Source organism: Hemitrygon akajei, chromosome 11, assembly GCF_048418815.1.
Source record: "Hemitrygon akajei chromosome 11, sHemAka1.3, whole genome shotgun sequence".
Lineage (NCBI taxonomy): Eukaryota > Metazoa > Chordata > Chondrichthyes > Myliobatiformes > Dasyatidae > Hemitrygon > Hemitrygon akajei.
The window spans coordinates 53143012-53165673 of record NC_133134.1 but is presented as its reverse complement, the minus strand read 5'-3'; the positions used below and the strand labels follow the sequence as shown (position 1 = coordinate 53165673).

General features: G+C 44.6%; 1 protein-coding gene across 1 annotated transcript in view; it reads right to left on the bottom strand.

The window, feature by feature from the left end:
• Positions 1–22662, bottom strand: part of il21r.2 (interleukin 21 receptor, tandem duplicate 2) — a 58481-nt gene that overhangs the window by 28806 nt on the left and 7013 nt on the right. Inside the window, exons 2-5 of the mRNA XM_073059907.1 lie at positions 13876–13967; positions 13275–13368; positions 9330–9520; positions 7600–7745 (exon numbers count right to left, since the gene is read on the bottom strand). Of these exons, the coding sequence (XP_072916008.1) occupies positions 7600–7745; positions 9330–9520; positions 13275–13368; positions 13876–13954 (510 nt within the window). The 5' untranslated portion in view covers positions 13955–13967. The remainder of the gene's footprint in view (positions 1–7599; positions 7746–9329; positions 9521–13274; positions 13369–13875; positions 13968–22662) is intronic.

Genomic DNA, 22662 nt, shown 5'->3' with positions numbered 1-22662 from the left:
GAAAATGCATTAAAAAATCAATTAAAAAAAACAAGTTATCTTATGAGGGAAACAAGAGAATATTTGCAGATGCTGGAAATCCGAGTAACACACACAAAGTGCTGGAGGAACTCAGTAGGCCAGGCAGCATCTATAGAAGAAAGTACAGTCGATGGTTCAGGCCGAGACTCTTCAGCAGGACTTGGCTTGTATCCACGGAGATTAGAAGAGAGAGAGGTACTTGACAGAAACACACACACACTGACCACTTTATTAGGAACACCTGCTTGTTAATACAAATATCTAATCAGCCAATCATGTGACAGTAACTCAGTGCATAAAAGCATGGAGACTTGGTCAAGAGGTACAGTTGCTGCTCAGACCAAGCATCAGAATGGGGAAGAAATGTGATTTTAGCGACTTTGACTGTGGAATGACTGTTGGTGCCAGATGAGGTGGTTTGGAATCTTGGAAACTGTTGGTTTCCTGGGATTTTCAGGCACAACAGAAAACAAAAGTCATCCAGCGAGCAACAGTTCTGTGGGTGAAAATGCCTTGTTAATGAGAGAGGTCAGAGGAGAGTGGCCAGACTGGTTCAAGCTGACAGTAACTCAAATAACCATGCGTTACAACAGTGATGTGCAGAAGAGCACTTCTCAAAGCGTAACATGTCGATTCTTGAAGTGGAAAAACTACAACAGCAGAAGATGATGAACACACACTCAGTGTCCACTTTATTAGGTACAGGAGGTACCCAATAAAATGGCCACTGGCTGTATAAGATCCGAGGGGGCTGGAGAGGGTGGATGCAGAGGTGTGTCCTCTTGTGGGAAAATCCAGAATTGGTGGTAACTGTTTAAAAATAAGGGTTGTTCTTTCAGAGAGGGTTGTGAGTGTCTGAAATATTCCTTAAAGAGCAGTGGAAACAGTCTTTGAATATCTTTCACACAGAACTAGATCAATACTTGCTAAGCAAGGAGGTAAAAGTTTACTGTGGGTGGATGGAACATGAAGATAAGTTCACTATCAAATCACCCATGGCATTACTAAAAACTGTGTAGGTTTGAGAGGCCATGTGACATACACTTGCTCCAAAGTTGTGTTTTCATGTGCAAGTTCACTAATAGGGGACTAGTCAAGGCTGGTGATTAAACTAAAGAATAAATTTTTTCAAGCAGATAGACTGCAAGGGATCTCAGTCGGTATACAGCAAGAGAGAGCAGTCAGGAAAAGCTTTCAGTCCTGGCCATTAATGGTCTGACCACACACATTTGGCACCAGACTGTATTGCCATTTCTCCACCTGCAGCAGATAGAGAGACTTTTCACCAGGGCACGCCGTGTCACAAGATAGTTTTGTTTAAATTCCAGTAAAATACCTTATGCTATGGAGAGGGAGCACTCGTAGTCGGGTCTGCTAAAGACTGATTTGTGACCTGAGCTAAGTGTCCCTAACAAGCTGAATACTCTGAATGAAGGAGAGGAGTGACTCTCTATCCAGCACAGTTCTAGGCGACCCTTAGCTCCCCCACATCCACACGGCATGATACTGAATCTGAAGCTATCAAATATTATTGCTTTACTGACTGAAAAAATCTGTTTATTCTAGTCACAGAATCACAGAGTCATACAATGTAGATACACACCCTTCAGCCCAGCTGGTTTATACTGAACAAAAACGAGGAAATCTGCAGATGCTGGAAATTGAAACAACACACACAAAATGCTGGTGGAACACAGCAGGCCAGGCAGCATCTATAGGGAGAAGCACTGTTGACGTTTCGGGCCAAGACCCTTCGTCTGGACTAACCGAAAGGAAAGATAGTAAGAGATTTGAAAGTATGAGGGGGAAGGGAAAATACGAAATGATAGGAGAAGACCGGAGGGGGTGGGATGAAGCTAAGAGCCGGAAAGGTGATTGGTGAAAGTGATACTGAGCTGGAGAAGGGAAAGGATCATGGGACGGGAGGCCTCAGGAGAAAGAAAGGAGGGGGGGAAGGGGGGAAGCACCAGAGGGAGATGGAGAACAGGCAAACAACTAAATATGTCAGGGATGGGGTAAGAAGGGGAGGAGGGGCATTAACGGAAGTTAGAGAAGTCAATGTTCATGCCATCAGGTTGGAGGCTACCAGTCCTTCCAGGTGAGGCGACACTTCACCTGTGAGTCGGCTGGTGTGGTATACTGCGTCCGGTGCTCCCGGTGTGGCCTTTTATATATTGGGGAGACCCGACGCAGACTGGGAGTCCGTTTCACTGAACACCTACGCTCTGTCCGCCAGAAAAAACAGGATCTCCCAGTGGTCACACATTTTAATTCCACGTCCCATTCCCATTCTGATATGTCTATCCATGGCCTCCTCTACTGTCAAAATGAATCCAAACTCAGGTTGGAGGAACAACAACTTATATACCGGCTGGGTAGCCTCCAACCTGATGGCATGAACATTGCCTTCTCTAACTTCCGTTAATGCCCCTCCTCCCCTTCTTACCCCATCCCTGACATATTTAGTTGTTTGCCTGTTCTCCATCTCCCTCTGGTGCTCCCCCCCTTTCTTTCTCCCTAGGCCTCCCATCCCATGATCCTTTCCCTTCTCCAGCTCTGTATCACTTTCGCCAATCACCTTTCCGGCTCTCAGCTTCATCCCACCCCCTCCGGTCTTCTCCTATCATTTCGCATTTTCCCCTCCCCCTCCTACTTTCAAATCTCTTACTATCTTTCCTTTCGGTTAGTCCTGACGAAGGGTCTCAGCCCAAAACGTCGACAGTGCTTCTTCCTATAGATACTGCCTGGCCTGCTGTGTTCCACCAGCATTTTGTGTGTGTTGTTGTACTGAACAAAAGCTAAGTTCCATTTGCCAGCATTTCGGCCTATAACCTTCTAAACCTTTCCAATCCACGTAGCTTTTGAAATGCCTTTTCAAGTTTGTGATCATACCTGCCTGAATCATTTCCACTGGCAGCAGATTCCACATACTGTACCCTTTGAGAACAAAAATTACTCCTCAAATTCCTCTTAAATCTTTATAAACTCACATCACTGTCTTCTACACTAAGGAATAAACACTAGCCTGTCCAACCTTTCCCTATGACTCAGTGTCTGAGTCCTGGCAACAACCTTGCAAACCTCTTCTGCATTTTCTTCCCTAGTTTTTAACCATCTTAGCTATAGCAGGGCAACCAAAAAGGAATACAGCACTCCAAAAGTGGCCTCACCAACATCCTGTTCAACCACAACATTACCGCTCGTATCTCACATATCTCATGTTAATTGCCTGACTAATGCGAGGTTTAAAAAGAGCCCTGATGCTTTCCAGCTCTTTTTCGATGAGCTGCAAACAGCGCAGGGCCAATAAAAAAAGAAAGGAGGTGTAAGCGGAGCAGCCATTGTTGGAACGGGGCTGTGTTAGAGTGGTCTTGCTTTGGCTCAACAGGTTTGGGCAAGAACAGGCAGAGGTTCTAAGTAATTTTCTAGTACGTTTTCTCCCCTGTTACAGCTAATGCACTGAGAATGGGACCAAAGCTATTGGTATGTCCTTGGTGTGAGATGTGGGAATTCTGGGACACTTTCACTTTCCCTGATGACTACATCCACACGAAGTGCACAGAGCTGCAGCTCCTTAGAGACCACGTTAAGGATCAGGAGCCGCAACTCGATGACCTTTGGCTCATTGGGGAGAATGAGGAGGTGCTAGAGAGGAGATACGGAGATGTAGTCACCCCTAAGTTACAGGAGGCAGCTAGCTGGGTGACTATCAGGAGAGGAAAAGGAAATAGGCAGCAAGTGCAGACTACCCCTGTAGCTGCCCCCTTAATAATAAGTATAACTTTTTGGATACTGTAGGAGGGGTCAACTTACCAGATGGAAGCTGCAGTGACCAGATCTCTGGCACTGAGTCTGGCTGTCTGGCTCAGAAGGGAACAGGGGAAAAGAGGACTGCAGTAGTGATGGGGGATTCCATAATTAGAGGAGCAGAAGGCAGATTCTGTGGATGTGAAAGAGACGCCCGGATGGGATTTTATAAACCACAAACAAGAGGAAATCTGCCGATGTTGGAAATCCGAGCAACACACACAAAACACCGGAGGAACTCAGCAGGCCAGGCAGCAGCTACGGAAAAGAAAGTACAGTCGACGTTTCGGGACGAGACCCTTTGGAGTCCTGCTGAGTCCTCTGGAGTAGGTATTGGTACCAACAGCATAGGTAGGAAAAGGGAGGAGGTCCTGCAGAGAAAATATAGGGTGTTAGGCAGATAGCTGAAATGCAGGACCTACAGGGTGGTTATCTCAGGATTGATGCCTGAGCCACACACCAGGGAGGGTAGGAATATAATGATTTGGCAGATGGATGCATGGCTGAAGAATTGTTTACAGGGACAGGTTTTCAAATTTCTAGATCTGAACCCAAGGGGGTGAATATCCTTGTAGGCTGGTTTGCTAGCGCTGTTGGGAAGTTGCTTAAATTAATTTGGCAGGGGCATTTGAAGTGGAGGGATCGGGCTGTTGGTATACAAGCAGAGGCAATGTGTAGTGATGTTGTGAGGAAGGTCAGGCAGATGATAGGGCAAAATTTCAGTCAGTGGGATGAGCAAAGTGCAACAGAGGACCAAAACCATAAATGGTGATAAATGCAAGACTGAAGGTGTTATATTTGAATGCACGCAGTATATGGAATAAGGCAGGTGATCTTGTAGCAAAGTTGATTGGAAGGGGACACTAGCAGGGATGATGGCAAAACAGCAATATCTGGTGTTTCTAGGAGCAATTCAGCAGACGCAGGAAAAATCATCCCGAAGATGAAGTATTCTAAAGGGACGATAAGGCAATGGTGGCTGACAAGGAAGACAGCATAAAAGCTAAAGAGATGGCATAGAATACAGCAAAAATTAGTGGGAAGTTAGAGGATTGGGAACCTTTTAAAAAACAACAGAAGGCAACTAAAAAGCCATAAGGAGAAAAAAGATGAAATATGAAGGTAAGCAAGTCAATAATATAAAAGAGGATACCAGAAGTTTCTTTTTCGGATATATAAAGAGTAAAAGGGAAATGAGAGTGGAGATTAAAATGCTGGAATGACGCTGGGGAGGTGGTAATGGAGATGAACTGTATAAATATTTGGCATCAGTTTTTACCGTGGAAGACACTAGAAGTATGCCAGAAATTTGAGAATGTCAGGGGGCAGAAGTGAATGTAGTCATCTGGAATTTCTTTAGCTAGACGGTGGTGAATCTGTGGAATTCATTGCCACAGACAGCTGTGGAGGCCAGGTCGTTGGGTATATTCAAGCGGAGGTTGATAAGTTCTTGATCAATCAGGGCATCAAAAGTTATGGGAGAAGGCAGAAGAAAGGGGTTGAGAGGTATAATAAATCAGCCGTGATTGAATGGCAGAGCAGACTCGATGGGCCAAATAGTCTAATTCTGCTCCAATGTCTTATGGTGTTATGGTCTAATGAATTCCAGCATGCCAAAAGCCTCCTTTGCCTCCCTGTCTACCTGTGACTCCATTTTCAGGGAACCATGTACTTGTACTCCAAGGTTCTTCTGTTGCACAACACTCCCCAGGACCCTGTGTTCATTGTTCAAATCCTAGCAACAGACACAAAATGCTGGAGGAACTCAGACATCAGCCTGAAACGTCGACTGTACTCTTTTCCATTGCTGCTGCCTGGCCTGCTGAGTTCCTCCAGCATTTTGTGTGTGTTTCTCAGATTTCCAGCATCTGCAGATTTCCTCTTGTTTGTTAAAATCCTACCTGGTTTTCACTTTCCAAAACTTGCAATGCCTCACACTTATCTGAATTAAACTCCATTTATCATTCCTCAGCCCGGTTATTCACCTGATCAAGATCCCCCTGTAATTTTTGATAACCTTCTTCATTGTCCACTCATTAACCATGGTTGTATATTCTTATACAAATTGTTGCTAGACACTCAATCTATTAGGCATACCTGCACACCTGCTCTTAAATGTAATTATTTATCAGCCAAACATGTGGTAGCAACTCAATGCATAAACGCATGTAGACGTGGTCAAGAGGTTCATTTTATTTAGAGTTACAGAGAGGAACCGGCCCTTCCAGCTCACCAAACTGTGCCACTCAGCAACCCACCAATTTAACCCTAGTCTAATCACAGGACAACTTACATTGACCAATTACCCGACTAACCGGTACATCTTTGGAATGTACCAAGGTCCCCAGTTGTTGTTCAGACCTATCATCAGAACAAGGAAGAAATGTGATCGTGGAATGATTACTGGTGCCAGATGGGGTGGTTTGAGTAACTCAGAAACTGCTGATCTCCTGGGATTTGCACACACAACCAAAAACAATTAAATGAGCAGATCTGTGAGCAAAAATGTCTTGTTAATGAGAGAGGGTCAGAGGAGAATGACCAGACTGGTGCAAGCTGACAGGAAGGAGAAAGTAATTTAAATAACCAGTGGTGTGCAGAGGAGTATCTCTGAATGCACAACATGTCAATCCTTGAAGTGGATGGGATATCGCAGCAGAAGACCACACACACGTACGCTCAGTGTGCACTTTATTAGATACAAGAGGTACCTAATGGAGTGATCACTGAGTGCAGATGACAAAGAGTGAAGGACCCAGCAACAACCCCTGAAGCATTCCTCTTGTCACGGGTCTCCAGTCTGAGAAACAACCTTCTATCATCAGGCCAATTGTGAATGCAATTAGCCAGCTCTCCCTGGTCTTGTCATCTAATCTTTTCACATATTCAAAGGGAGAACATGCAATCTCCACATAGGGAGAATGTTCAAACTTCGCACAGGGAGACCGCGCAGACTCCGCCACTCAGAATCTCCGCTCTCACGCTGCTTCAGAAATGCAGGCTGGAAGTCTCCAGTCCAACACCCACTGCTGGCCCGAAAAGAAATGCCATGCCACACAACTTGCATCCTGTTCATCTTCCTTTAACTACGGTGCAACAGTTGTAGAAACGGAAACCAGAGGGTTCCAAGAATTTCTCGCAGTGCAGAGTTTCTGTAATCCAGAAATGCTGTCAGTTGAGACCTCTGTCAGTTGACAGTTGCAGAGATGGTTAATTACCTACTGATTTGTACAGATCTTAGTTAATTTTAGATCTTAGAATTAGTTAATCAGTACGGACACAAAACACGCTCGGCTGCAAGAGTTACTGGAGAACAGAAAGCCAGCATCTCATTCAGTAGGCCTCACCTTAGTCTTCCTACTCACACAATTTCCCTCACACAAGTGAACTGCACTGAAGTTCGTCTGTTGTTCATCAATATTCTCTGTCTGTTACTTCTTCACTCCTTCACATAGTTCTTTGCCCATTCCCATAGTTCTACGTGTTTTAACGTACGTTACAAATTGTGAGATTCCAGCAGGGAACCACAAGAAATATCTCTCTCCAGTCCACTAAACATCCATTCACAGGAACTCAAAATGCATCAATGCATTGTGCAAATACTGTAATGCTTTTTGCTGTTTCTGTTCTCCTTTGGTGGAGAAGGTGGTTATACAACTTTCTACAGCCTTGCATTGGAAGTTGTGAGATTGTTTTGTGGGTTGGAGATTGTTGGTGCTCTTTCAATACCCTGCAAGCCACCAATGTTGGGGGGAGTGCGGTTTCACCCACCTCTCTTGTCTCTTTGGTCCAGTATTCCAGTTCATATTCCAGCCAATTTCGGAGATAACGTCCATCATCGATCGTCCATGAGATGTTAACAATCTGGGCAGTGGAGTTCTTTGTCACAGTTAAGTGGTAAGGTGCCTTCAGCTGGACTGAACAACAATAGTGTTTAAGAGTTAAGCAGAAAGATAGAAGATAGGCATTTGATAAGGTACCCCATGCAAGGCTTGCTGAGAAAGTAAGGAGGCATGGGATCCAAGGGAACATTGCTTTATGAATCCAGAACTAGCTTGTCCACAGAAGGCAAAGAGTGGCTGTAGACAGGTCATATTCTGTATGGAGGTTGGTTACCAGTGGTGAGCCTCAGGGATCTGTTCTGGAACCCCTACACTTTGTGATTTTTATAAATGGCCTGGATGAGGAAGTGGAGGGAAGGATTAGAAAATTTTTTGAAGACACAAAGGTTGAGGTAATCTGGATAGTGTGGAGGGCTGTCAGAGGTTACAACAGGATATTGATAGGATACAAAACTGGGCTGAGAAGTGACAGATGGAGTTCAATCCAGATAAGTGTGAGGTGGGTCATTTTGGTAGGTCAAGTATAATGGCAGAATATAGTATTAACGGTAAGACTCTTGGCAGTGTGGAGGATCAGAGGTTTCTTGGGGTCCCAGTCCATAGGATGCTCAAAGCAGCTGCGCAGGTTGACTCTGTGGTTAAGAAGGCATATTGGCCTTCATCAATCCTGGGACTGAGGTTAAGAGCTGAGAGGTAATGTTGCAGCTATATAGGACCCTGGTCAGACCCCACTTGGTGAACTGTGCTTAATTCTGGTCGCCTCACTACAGGAAGGATGTGGAAACCATAGAAAGGGTTCAGAGGGGATTTACAAGGATGTTGCCTGGATTGGGGAGCATGCCTTATGAGAACAAGTTGAGTGAACTCGGCCTTTTCTCCTTGGAGCGACGGAGGATGAGACATGACCTGAGAGAGGTGCACAAGGTAATGAGAGGCATTGATCATGTGTATAGTCAGAGGCTTTGTCCCAGGGCTGAAATGGCTGCCACAAAAGAGCATAGTTTTAAGGTGCTTGGGAGTAGTTACAGAGGAGATGTCAGGAGTAAGTTTTTTACACCTGCCGGTGGCAGTGGTGGAGGCGGAAATGATAGAGTCTTTTAAGAGACTCCTGGATGGCTACACGGAGCTTAGAAAAATAGAGATCTATGTGTAAAGCCTAGGTAGTTCTAAGGTAGGGACATGTTCGGCACAGCTTTGTGGGCCAAAGGGCCTGTATTGTGCTGTGTGTTTTCTATGTTTCTATGCTGCCACAAAAATTCTGTTAAGAGTGCACTTTAGGGCAAGGGTCAGCAGCCATACCCCTGACTTGTTGCTGATCCCAATTTTTCCCTAGTCTTGATCCTGACCCTCCTAAAACCACCCTCCACAGTCTCAATTTCCTCTGGAACCCATATCCCAGGCACTTCCCTTTCTTCTCATCCACAGGCACTGACCCTGACGTCCCAAGCCCGGCCAAGCCCATGACTACCAAAAGTTAAGCTCAGCCTTGGTGAGGAACATCCAGACGGCACATTTTAAACTCCAAACGTAGGTACTTTGTTAGCTATTACCCTGGGCACAAGTGAAGCTCTCAGCAAAGGGGAGCTTATGTTGAGCCCATTCAGAACACACAAATTTCTAGGTAATACTCAGTCTTCAGCCCTTTAAATTGATACTTACTGTGATGGTCAGGCTTGAAGCCGCTGACAACAGAAACATTGGCTTGGCTGCTTGTTGTAACAATTAGATCATACTTTTGCATAAATGTCTTGATATTCATTGTGCAAAAATAAGCATGAAGCCTTCCTTCCTCCAGCGCAGGCTTCAGTCTTGACATTGTACATCGATACTTCATTTCTTTCGTTGTAGAACTAAAAAGGCAGAAGGTGGTCAGTTTCCGTTGCACTAATGGGGCTATTTTAGGCCACCCACCCTTGAAAATTTGATCCTGATCAATTAAGGTTTCTCTTGTCTTCTCTCAGTCTTTATCTGTCTTGGTTAAGTTGGGATTTCAGTCTCCTCTCCTTTATCTCCTGTTTTCCACTAAATAAAGATAGTGAAGTGGCATCGAACAGGGTTAAGCAGCCCTCAAGCAACAAGTAGTCAAGGCTAAACCAACATAATGAACTGAGAAAGACACGAAGCTCAGTAACAAGATTAAACTCGAGAGCTGACTTTGTTAGGAAACCACCCAATGAAGCCCGATCACAGGGTTAAATAAATTAGGATCTACGCTGCCACATGAAGTTTTCCTAGGACACATACAACATGTGTTACATATGGGGTGCTGTGCCAGTCCTGGGGTTTCAGTACAGAATGGTAACACTAATACCATCTTTCTCCTCGCCTGTGATCATTTGAGTATGGAGTAAAGCTGCCTCCACAGTGCCTCTCAGACTCTCTCAGGGTAGGTGTAGTGCTGGTAACTTTGAGAGTAAATCTCCTATGAAATGAACCTTACAAGTAATACAATAAGGACAGACGCTTCATTTCTTTTCATTTTTCTCTTCATTTCAAAGGCAATACGCGGAGAAAAAATGAGTCACGAAGGTAAACTAGCCAAGAATATAAAGGAGGATAATAAAAGCTTCTTTAGGTATGTGAAAAGCAAAAAAAAATAGTTAAGACCAAAAACTGGGCCATTGAAGACAGAAACGGGTGAAGTTATTATGGGGAACAAGGAAATGGCAGATGAGTTAAACAGGTACTTTGGATCTGTCTTCACTAGGGAAGACACAAACAATCTCCCATATGTAATAGTGGCCAAAGGAACTAGGGTAATGGATGAACTGAATGAAATTTATATCAGGCGAGAAACGGTGTTGGATAGACTGTTGAGTCTGAAGGCTGATAAGTCCCCGGGACCTGATGGTCTGTATCCCAGGGTACTTAAGGAGGTGGCTCTAGAAATCATGGATGCATTGGTAATCATTTTCCAATGTTTTATAGATTCAGGATCAGTTCCTGCAGATGGAGGGTGGCTAATGTTGTCCCACTTTTCAAGAAAGGAGGGAGAGAGAAAACAGGGAATTATAGACCGGTTAGCCTGGCGTCAGTAGTGGGAAAGATGCTGGAGTCAATTATAAAAGAGGAAATTATGACACATTTGGATAGCAGTAGAAGGATCAGTCCGAGTCAGCATGGATTTAAGAAGGGAAAATCATACTTGACTAATCTTCTGGAGTTTTTTGAGGATGTAACTATGAAAATGGACAAGGGAGAGCCAGTGGATGTAGTGTACCTGGACTTCCAGAAAGCTTTTGATAAAGTCCCACATAGGAGATTAGTGGGCAAAATTAGGGCACATGGTATTGCGGGCAGAGTACTGACATGGATTGAAAATTGGCTGGCTGACAAAGAGTAGCGATTAACGGGTCCCTTTCGGAATGGCAGGCTGTGACCAGTGGGGTACCGCAAGGTTCGGTGCTGGGACCGCAGCTGTTTACAATATACATTAATGATTTAGATGAAGGGATTAAAAGTAACATTAGCAAATTTGCCGATGACACAAAGCTGGGTGGCAGTGTGAAATGTCAGGAGGATGTTATGAGAATGCAGGGTGACTTGGACAGGTTGGGTGAGTGGGCAAATGTACGGCAGATGCAGTTTAATGTGGATAAATGTGAGGTTATCCACTTTGCTGGCAAGAACAGGAAGGCAGATTACTATCTAAATGGAGTCAAGTTAGGAAAAGGGGAAGTACAACGAGATCTAAGTGTTCTTGTACATCAGTCAATGAAAGCAAGCATGCAGGTACAGCAGGCAGTGAAGAAAGCTAATGGCATGCTGGCCTTTGTAACAAGAGGAATTGAATATAGGAGTAAAGAGGTCCTTCTGCAGCTGTACAGGGCCCTGGTGAAACCCCACCTGGAGTATTGTGTGCAGTTTTGGTCTCCAAATTTGAGGAAGGACATTCTTGCTATTGAGGGAGTGCAGCGTAGGTTCACAAGGTTAATTCCCGGAATGGCGGGACTGTCATATGTTGAAAGATTGGAGCGACTGGGCTTGTATACACTGGAATTTAGAAGGATGAGAGGGGATCTGATTGAAACATATAAGATTATTAAGGGATTGGACATGCTGGAGGCAGGAAGCATGTTCCCGCTGATGGGTGAGTCCAGAACTAGAGGCCACAGTTTAAGAATAAGGGGTAGGCCATTTAGAACAGAGATGCGGAAAAACTTTTTCACCCAGAGAGTGGTGGATATGTGGAATGCTCTGCCCCAGAAGGCAGTGGAGGCCAAGTCTCTGGATGCTTTCAAGAGAGCGTTAGATAGAGCTCTTATAGATAGCGAGGTCAAGGGATATGGGGAGAGAGCAGGAACGGGGTACTGATTGTGTGATCAACCATGATCACAGTGAACGGCGGTGCTGGCTAGAAGGGCTGAATGGCCTACTCCTACTTCTGTCTATTGTCTATTGTCTTTTGTCTTGACCTCATAGTCTACTTTGTCTGGATTATCCCTTGCTGTCTAGTGGTGCTTCACTTTCTCATTAACCGTGACACCATATTCTATATCGTGTTATTTTCTCTTGTGCCACCTCAATGTACTGATGTGATGAAATGATCTGCAAGGACAGCATGCAAAACAAAGTTTTTCTCTGTCCCTTGGTACAGGTGACAATATGAACCAACTTAGCAAAAGACTCCTGGGACAAGGAAGGCATAGATTAACTTTTATATCGGGCTACTTTGTATTGATTACAGCTTGCCGTTCAATATCATCATTCCTCACACTTCAAAACCTGGGCCTCTGTACCTCCCCCTGCTATGGGAGAACAGAGTCAGTGCATATCAGTAAAAAGTATTTCCTATTCGCTGACTATCAACTCAGGTGCACCTCAAGCATGTGTGTACTCACTCTACACTCATAACTACGCAGCTAAGCACAGCTCAAGTCCCGTCTATAAGTTTGCCGAAGATACCACTGTGGTTCGTCGAATCGCAGATGACAATGAGGAGGCTTATAGAGTGAAACAGATTGGCTGGTTGAGCGGCATTGCAAAAACAACCCCACTCCCAATGTCAGCCGGACCAAGAAACTGATGATGGAGCAACACACACAAAATGCTGGAGCAACTCAGCAGGCCAGGCAGCATCTATGGAAAAAGGTCAATGTTTCAGTCCCGATGAAGGGTTTGAAACATCGACTGTTTATTCTTTTCGATAGATGCTGCCTGGCCTGCTGAGTTCCTCCAGTAACTTGTGTGTATTGCTTTGGATTTCCAGCTTCTGCAGATTGTCTCGTGTAACTGATTATGGACGTCTGGAATGGGAAATCCCAATAATACCCTCACTGAGGGGTTAGCAGTGGAAAGGTTCCTAGTCATCAATGTCTCAGAGGATCTGTTCTGAGCCCAATACATTGATGTAATCATGAGCAATGTATGCCAGCATCTCCACTTGATAAGGAGCTTCAGGAGACTTGTTATGTCACCAAATACTTCTACAGATTTCTAGAGATGTACAGGTTCCAGCTTTTCAACAATGGACACTTGCAAAAGGATGTAAGTTGGGTTTGAAATTAGAAGTCCGAGGTGACATGCTAATCCCTGTTTCATAACACTGAAGCGAGGTAGCATGGGATCCTCACAAGATCTAATTAGCCAGTGGAAATCGCTTACCTATGGACTTCCAGTGTAACATGGCTGTCGTTTCTTGTTTCTGTCCACGTGCAGTTCATTGCTTCTGGATAGTCAACATGGCATATCAGTTTACCTTCATAACGAAACAAAAGATGTGATGAAGCGGTTTGTATATTGTATTACTTTCCCACTATCACTCTCTCCAATTTAGTCAAAGGTCTGGGCCCCTTCAAACTGTTGCCAAAATTCAATTGCAAGTTACCAGGACAACAACTCTTACTATTATCGGTGGTTTTATTATTAACAGGCAGTTAACCACCTTCATTTTGAACAGGCAGGGAACGGAGGGGTATGGATCATGTGCAGGCACATGGATAAATATGATATCATGTCAGCATAGATACTGTGGGCTGAATGGCCTTCTCCTGTACTGTACAGTACCATGCTCTAATATTGTATACAGATGTCCTAGGTCACCTCTCTACTTCATCTATTCTGTTCCCATACCAATAAACAATAACTGCAGTCAGCTTTCCTGATGTACATGAACCCCTTGTGAAGCCTGACTTCCCATTCCCATCAAAAGCTGGAAGGGAAATGGCTTGCTTGGGCTGATTGTGATGAAATTCCAAATACCTACTCGATTGCTGAGCCTTCACAGTGAGGCACATCAGTGAGAGAAAAAGGAATCTCACTCCCACGCTGCTACTGGTTGGCATGTCTGCTGCGAACCTGTTTGGACAAAATGGAGACTGATTAGTGAACCCGAGGCCTCGGATGTTGCGTCCCTGCTGTCTACATATGTGAACCAGGGCAGTACGATATGGATATGGAGCGCAAGCTGGTGCCCATATAGCAGGCTCCCCCTTCTCCACGGAAGACCAGTACAGTTTGGCATCTGCAACATCACAGGAGTTGTCAGTTCATGTTGACCTCAATGTGGGACTGTCTTAGGGACTCCAACCCCTGCTGAAGGGTCTCAGGCCGAAACGTCGACTCTACTCTTTTCCATAGATGCTGCCTGACCTGCTGAGTTCCTCCAGCATTTTCTGTGTGTTGCTTGGATTTCCAGCGCCTGCAGATTTTCCCTTGTTTGTGTCTGTGTTTTCCCCTCGCGGTTTATTCCTGAAGCCTTCCCACTGACTGGGTACAGCCACAAGGCAGTGGAGGTTTGGAATCAGAGCTTTCCTTCTCCAGCGTGAGCTGACGAGCCCCACCTCCCCGAAGTGACTGGTTTTAAGGCAGAAACCAGCCTTTGCCCCTTCTCCTGATGGTAGAAACTGTTCTGCTTGGCTCAGTAGCTAAGCCACACGTGAAGGTCAGGAACTGGATTTGGTTGTCAGGGACTATTCGAGGCTCACGCCATTGAGAGTATTTGATAGGTAATGGGAGCTTGTCCCTATTAACACCCCCGGCTATGAAGATCTTAAGGAACCTAAGTAAATATGAAAGTTCAAAGACCAAAGTACCCCTAAACTAACTAGTAACGATAGATTGCAAATCAGACCAGCAATGTCCCATGGGGGCCAGTAAGCAGTTGGTATGCTGTATCTGTCTCATACAATAACTGTCCCAGGAGCACATGTAGCATTGGTACACCAGGAGCTAAGCTCTGTACTTGAGCTACGCTGAACCTACCCAAGAACAGTTGGATATACATGTAATGCCCTGGTTAAGATTTCTACCGTTGTGCTGTGAGGATGCTTATATTAACAGTTTTCTGTAAAAGCAGTGTGCCAGGCTGGAAAGCGTGTTCTGGCTTTGGCTAAGAAAAGAAGCCATGTTGTCCAACACAGGAATTTGAGTCAGCCAATCAGGATTGTGGGATGTGAGAGAACATTCCAGAGAGGTGTGGGGAAGTGTTTTCTGACGGACAGTAGTCTGGTTTGGGGTCTTTTGAGGGGAACTGCGGAGTGGAGGGACAAGGGAGGATGCCACAGAATGCTGTTGGAAGGAGAGTCCCTGTTGCAAGAAGAGCTTTGTGCAGATGAATGGCTCCAACGAGGCAGAGCCAATACTCCTGAGAGAGCCCGTTCATCTGAGATGGTCTTCGAGGGGAGTTTGGAATGTGGCAGGTGCTTTCACACAAACCGTGGACCCAGCACGTGAGTAAGAGATTCACCCCCAACTTTTCCAGGATAAGCTCCAACATTGGACTGGTTTAACTGAACTGGGACCTTTTCTTTTTCTGTAACTGTCTGTTGAAGTTGAAAATTTGATAAATATACTTTTGTTATAATTTTATGCTTGTGTATGATCTGTCGTTTCTGGGCTAGCGGTAACTGTATATTTGCACAGCGTTCACTCAAATCGAGTTTCCTTTTATCAGAGCATCCTGACGTTCCTGTTTGGTTGAACCCCAAATCATACTGATCTACGTATATTGTCCATGAAAGATGGCCTTCTCATGGCTGAGTCACGAGGCTGCTAGCAGAGTTAGCTAATGAGCTAAGCTTATACATGTGAGAGGCTTACATACAGTACAGTATGAAGGAAGCTCCATATGCCAACAATTTCCTACATACCTACTTCCTCACCGTTCAGTTATTTTATACCAGATTCACCACTGACAGAGAAGTGCAAGGGGAATTTTTCTGTTCAAACACCAGAAAACCTGCAGGTGCTGGAAACCCAAAGCAACACACACAAAATGCTGGAGGAACCCAGCAGGCCAGGCAGCATCTGTGGACAAGAGTAAACAGTCGACATTTCGTGCTGAGACCCTTCTTCAGGACTGAGAGGGAAGGGGGGGGGGTAGATTCCTGAATGAAAATGTGAGGGGTGGGGAAAGAGGCTAGCTGGAAGGTGATGGGTGAAGCCAGGTGGGAGAGAAAGGTCAAGGGCTGGAGTAGAAAGAATCTGATAGGAGAGAAGAGTGGACAATAGGAGAGAGGGAAGGGGGACACAGGGGGAGTAATAGGCAGTTGAGGAGAAGTGAAAGGTCAGAGTGGGGAATGGGGGGTGGAATTTGCTCACTGGAGGGAGAAATAGACATTCATATTCAAAAGTGTGAAGGGAACCTTTCTCCATTTCTTATCCTTACAATAGCCACTCTGAACAAGATCACTTGTTTAAACAAAATTACTTGTTTAAAATGGTGTAAATTTGCTCAGCCTCGAGCCCACACTCTCCCCACCTAGAGTGAGCCTGAAGTTGACAATGTACTAACCAGTACGGCGAGCAAACCCCACCTAACCCGAGGCAGTTATCAAATCTCATGAGATTCCACACTTCGAACCAATGTTGATTGCAATCGGTGATAATGCATAGAACAAGTAAATCTAACACTCATTAACAGGCATGAGTTCCAGCCCAGACCTAAGCAGGTCAAAGAGCAGTCTGCATGGATTCGTGCATGGTTAATGAGCATTTGGAAAGAAATGGGTTTGCAAGCACTGAGGGCATTTCATGGAATAATGATATTATGTCACCTTCTTAAGCTTCTTGGTATGTCGTTCTAATTTAAAGTGGTGGGTATTGTGGAAACATTTTCCACAGTAGCTGCTGAGAAAAGCGTTATCTACAGTGGCATATCTATCAACTGCATCCGCATGTCTGATTCATTTTGTGCATTGTTCCTGTGGTGCCATCGGACTCCAGCTGCATTGTTCAGTCTATGAGCAGAGGAAATAGATCAAAATATTCCCAAATCCCTCCTTCCCCAGCACAACCCCTGCCATAATCACTGTCACAGCCTCCACCATAACTTTCCCCAACATCCTTTCCCATTTTACCTCAGTTTAATGTTTACCCAAAGAATGGCCTTGCCTTCTCTTCTCAATGATGCCCCAAGATGTTAACAATTCCCCCCCCCCCCCCCACAGATGCTGCTCAACCCACTGAGTTTCTCCAGCTCTTGCACTTTATAAGCAGCCTAGGAATTTAGCATTGACAATACAGTGTTGTGAAAGTAGGCTACTGCACAGGATCAAAGTAAGCTGCAGAAACTTAGTCAGCTCCATCATGAGCACTAGTCTCCGTGGTATCCAGGGCATCTTCAAGGAGCGATGCCTCAGAAAGGCAGCATCCATTATTAAGGACCCCAATCACCCAGGTCATGTCCCTTTTCTCATTGTAGCCATCAGGAAAGAGGTACAGAAGCCTTAAAGCACAAACTCAGCGATTCAGGAACAGCGTCTTCTCCTTGTTCATCCAATTTCTAAATGGGCATTGAACCCAGGAACACTACCTCACTACTTTTTTAGTTATAATTTTGCAATACTTATTTAATTATATGTATGTATATACGTATTGTCATTCACAGTTTTTTTTCTTGATTGTTATGTATTCACTGTACTGCTGCTGCTGCAAAGTTAACAAATTTCACAATATCTGCCGGTGATATTAATCTGATTCTGGTTCTGATATGGTACATTTGCACGTCTCATGTCAGCTCCTGCAGAGGTGCAGCTTGTACCAGTGTTATCAGAGGTAATGGGATGGTTCAGATCGTGCTGGTGGTAAATCCGCTCATTTCAAAACCAAATTTGCTGAGCAATTGACTACTGCCTCCTTGTCTTCACAATCAAGCTCTGTTTTGAATCTTGTCGATGCCCACCACAGGTGTTTGATGGGCTCCCTTTGCTTTGGGCACCTTCAAAGAAGTTTGGAACTAAATCCTGATGAGTCTGTAGTGACGACGACGAGCCTAGGGTGTGAGCTCAGTCAGTCACAGGGCTGATTGGGGTTGGAGGATGACTTGGTTAGCTGGCGTTTGGAGTTAATACAGACACGTCACTTCTAATATTCTCATAGTAACGTGTGTGGTATTCACAGTAAATCTATTCTCTGTAGGCAGTGCCTTCTGTTTGTTTGCTAAATATTCAGTGGCTAATTTACAGACTGAACAATGGGCTGGTGTACCCCTCCATCCCAACCTGATGCAGAAGGGTAGAGGTACGAGGTTGTAAGTCTACATTCGGAATCAGTATCATTGGTATGGGAGACTGTGAGGTTCCATCTAGATACAGTACAGTGCAGAAGTCTTGGGCCCATATATACAGAAAGGTTGTCCAAGAATTCTGCAACATGGAGCAGAGAGCAAGTTTGTAAATTTGGCAAGGGAGCAAAGGATGTTGGGAATGGTGAGGGAGGGGTGTGGGACAGTTGGCAGAGAAGGAGAGCCAAGGGCAGAGGGTGGTGCAGGTGCAGGCACACCCAGCCCTGAGGCACCGGGCAAGGTCATTTGATTCCGAACAACCGGTTTATTGATCGTTACTTCTGGTGCTTCCAGCTCCCTCCCCTCTCACTTACCCCCTTTTCCCAACAATGATTCCCCTCTCCCTGCCCCTCTTCCCACTCCCAGTCCACAAATGAGTCCATACCAGAACCAGAGTTATCATCATTCACATCTGTCATGAATTATGTTGTTTTTTGAGACAGCAGTGCAATGCAATACTTAAATTTACTACAGACTGCAAAGGTCTTAGGCACCCTAGCTATACATGTATATGTGCTTAAGCCCTTTGCACAGTTCTGTAGCACCTAGGCCTTGGTGTGCTCACTTTTGTTGAGAATGGTAGGTGCATTTATACCATTCTCAAAAAGTAAAGACTTCAGAATTGTTATGTTCAGCTCAACCTTCAAGTCTGTGGCTATGATTCAGGATTAGTTTACCAGAAAACATGAGCAAGGCAGCTTGATAATCTGATTTTAACAACAAAATCTCGCAATGAAAGGCGGGTCTTGCAGAAAATATTAATGAAGTTATTGGGTTTCCACAGAAACTAACTGATTCATTCAGAGAATATCTTAGGAAGCTTAACTTATCAGCTGAGGCTCTTTGGCCCATTGAGTCAGTGTTGAGACCAATCCCATTCCCTATTTTTTGCCCTCAAGTCTGCTCTCTGACATACTAATAAACACTCCGCTGATTCTCCTACTGTGTGTGCACCGACAGCAGAGACAATCGACAGTGGTTGATTAACCTATCAACCGGCAGCTCTGTGGATGTAGGTAGAAACTGGACCATGTGGAGGAAACCTATGCAGTTAAAGCGAAAGCATGCAGACTCCACACAGACAGCATAGGATTAGACCCGGGTCACTGGAGACAGCTGCACTACTAGTGCATCACTGTGCTATCCATTCATATTTGGTTCTTGTACCTCACTGACTCCTGCAGTAGACAGACACAAAACCCTGTCAGAGTTTAATGGCGTTGCCAGTAAGGTCCAGAGCTTGAAAATGAATGACAAAGCAGTGAAGTGACTCAGATTAATCTTCATTCCTTTGCTTCTTTTTTAGGCAATGGAGAACGTGTCCAGCCTGACTGTCAGGACACGCCTTCCGGCGCTACATTTCACATCTTCTTTTGTCCATGTCACAACCCTCTAGCTGCTCCCATTCAAAAGGCCATAATACCATAAAACAGAGGAGCAGAATTCAAGCAATACACACAAGATGCTGGTGGAACACAACAGGCCAGGCAGCATCGAGAAGGAGAAGCACTGTCGACGTTTCGGGCCGAGATCCTTCGTCAGGAAACGTCGACAGTGCTTCTTCCTATAGATGCTGCCTGGCCTGCTGCGTTCCACCAGCATTTTGTGTGTGTTGCTTGAATTTCCAGCATTTGCATATTTCCCTGTGTTTGTGCAGCAGAATTAAATCAACTTTGCCATTCCATAATGGCTGATTTATTATCCCTCTCAACCCCATTCTCCTGTCTTCTCCTGGTGACCTTTAACACCCTGACTAATCGAGAACATATCAACTTCTGCCTTAAATATGCCCAATGACACAGTCAACAGTGACAATGAGCTCCACAGATACACTACGTGCAGCCTAAAGGAATTCCTCCTCACCTCTGTTCCAAATGGTCATTCCTCTACTCTGAGGCTGTGCTCTCTGGTCCGAGAATCACCCACTGTAGGAAACATCCTCTCCATATCCACTCTATCAAGACCTTTCACTATTTAACAGATCCCTCTCATTCTTCTAAACTTCAGAGACTACAGGCCCAGTGCCATTAAACGCATCCCTTTTGTTCCCAGAATCATTCTTGTGAATCTCCTTTGGGTCCTCTCCAATGCCAGCACATTTTTTCTGAGATAAGAGGCCCAAATTTCCTCAGAATATTTCAAATGTGATCTGACGGGTGCCTAATAAACCTCAGAACTACGTATTTGTTTTTATATTCTAGTCCTCTCAAAATGTTAGCATTGCATTTGCCTTCCTCACCATGACTCAACTTGCAACTTAACCTTTATGGAATCCTGAACGAGGACTCCCAAGTCCCTTTGCACCACTAATTTCTGAGTTTTCTCCACATTTAGAAGATAGTCTATGCCTTTATTCCTTCTACCTGCTAATTAAATTTGCCGACAACACTACACTGATTGGCCAAATCTCAAATAATAATGAGGCAGCCTACAGAGAAGAAGTCATCACCCTGACACAGTGGTGTCAAGAAAACAACCTCTCCCTCAATGTTGCAAAAACCAAGGAGCTGGTTATGGACTATGGGAGGAATGGAGACAAGCTAACTCCTATTGACATCAATGGATCTGGGGTTGAGAGTGAATAGCTTTAAGTTCCTCGGCATAAACATCACCAAGGATCTCACATGATCTGTACATATCGGCTGTGTGGTGAAAAAGGCACAATAGCGCCTCTTTCACCTCAGACGGTTGAAGAAGTTTGGTATGGGCCCCCAAATCCTAAGCACTTTCTACAGGGGCACAATTGAGAGCATCCTGACTGGCTGCGTCACTGCCTGGTATGGGAACTGTACTTCCCTCAATCACAGGTTCTGCAGAGAGTGGTTCTGTAGATGTGAACTTCCCACTATTCAGGACATTTACAAAGACAGGTGTGTAAAAAGGGCCCGAAGGATCACTGGGTAACCAAGTCACCCCAACCACAAACTGTTCCAGCTGCTACCATTTGGGAAATGGTACTGCAGCATTAAAGCCAGGACCAACAGGCTCTGGGACAGCTTCTTCCACCAGGCCATCAGACTGATTAATTCATGCTGATGCAACTGTATTTCTATGTTATATTGACTTTCCTGTTGTACATACTATTTATTATAAATCACTATGAATTGACAGAAATGGAACGTCAAGATTTTTACTCCTCATGCATATGAAGGATGGAAGTAATAAAGTCACTTTAATTCAATTCAATTCTACCAAAGTGCATGATCATACATTTAGATGCACTATTCATTCTGCCATTTCTTTGCCCATTCTTGCAATTTGTTAAAGTGCTTCTGCAGACTCTCTGCTTCCTCAACACTACCTTCCCCTCCAACTATCTTCATATCATCTGCAAACTTGGCCACAAAGCCATCAATTCCATCATCCAAATCATTGATATATAATGTGAAAAGAAGTGGTCCCAATACTGATCACTGAGGAACACCACTAGTCACTGGCAGCCAGACAGAAAAGGCCCTCTTTATTCCCCCACTTTGCCTCCTGACAGTCGGCCAATCTTCTATCCATGCTGGTATCTTTCCTGTAATACCATGGGCTCTTACCTTGTTAAGCAGCCTCATGTGCGGTACCTTGTCAAAGTAAATCCAAGTAAACAACATCCACTGACTCTCCTTCGTCTATCCTGCCTGCTATTTCCTCAAAGAATTCCAGCAAATATGTCAGGCAGGCTTTCACCCTAAGGAAACCATGCTGACTTTGGCCTATTTTATCATGTGCCTCCAAGTACCCCGAAACCACATCCTTACTAATGGACTCCATTATCTTCACAACCAGAATGGAGTAACATTTGCAATTTTCCAGTTGTCTAAAACTATCCCAGACTCTATTGATTCCTGACAGATCATTACTAGTGCCTGCACAATTTCTTCAACTTCCTCTTTCAGAACTCTGGGATGTAGTCCATCTGGTCCAGATGAGTTATCTACCTTCAGACTTTTCAGCTTCCGAAGCACCTTCTCCTTAGTAATAGCAACTACACTCACTTCTGCCCTCTGACACTCCTGAATTTCCGGCCTACAGCTGGCGTCTTCCACAGTGAAGACTGACACAAAATACTTCTTCAGTTCATCCAAAATTTCTTTGTCACCATAACTACCTCTTTAGTGTCATATTCTCTCCTTATAGCTTTTAGTTGCCTTCTGTTGGTTTTTAAAAGTGTTCCAATCCCCTAACTTTCCACTAATATTTTACTACATTATATGCCTTCTCTTTTGTTTTTATGCTGCATTTGACTTCACTTTTGAGCAGCAGTTGGGTCATCCTTCCTTTAGAATACTTCTTCATTTTTGAGATGGATCAATCCAGCACCTGTTCGGAATTTCCTTTCCTTTACTGGGCTTAACCCAAAGCTGCCCTAAAAGCCATCTTGTAGGCATTCTGCAAAATCCCTCTTTATAATCCAGCACCAAACTAACTTTCCCAATCTGCCTGCATATTGAAATGACTATCATAACATTGCCCTTTTTCCATGCCTTTTCTATCTCCCAT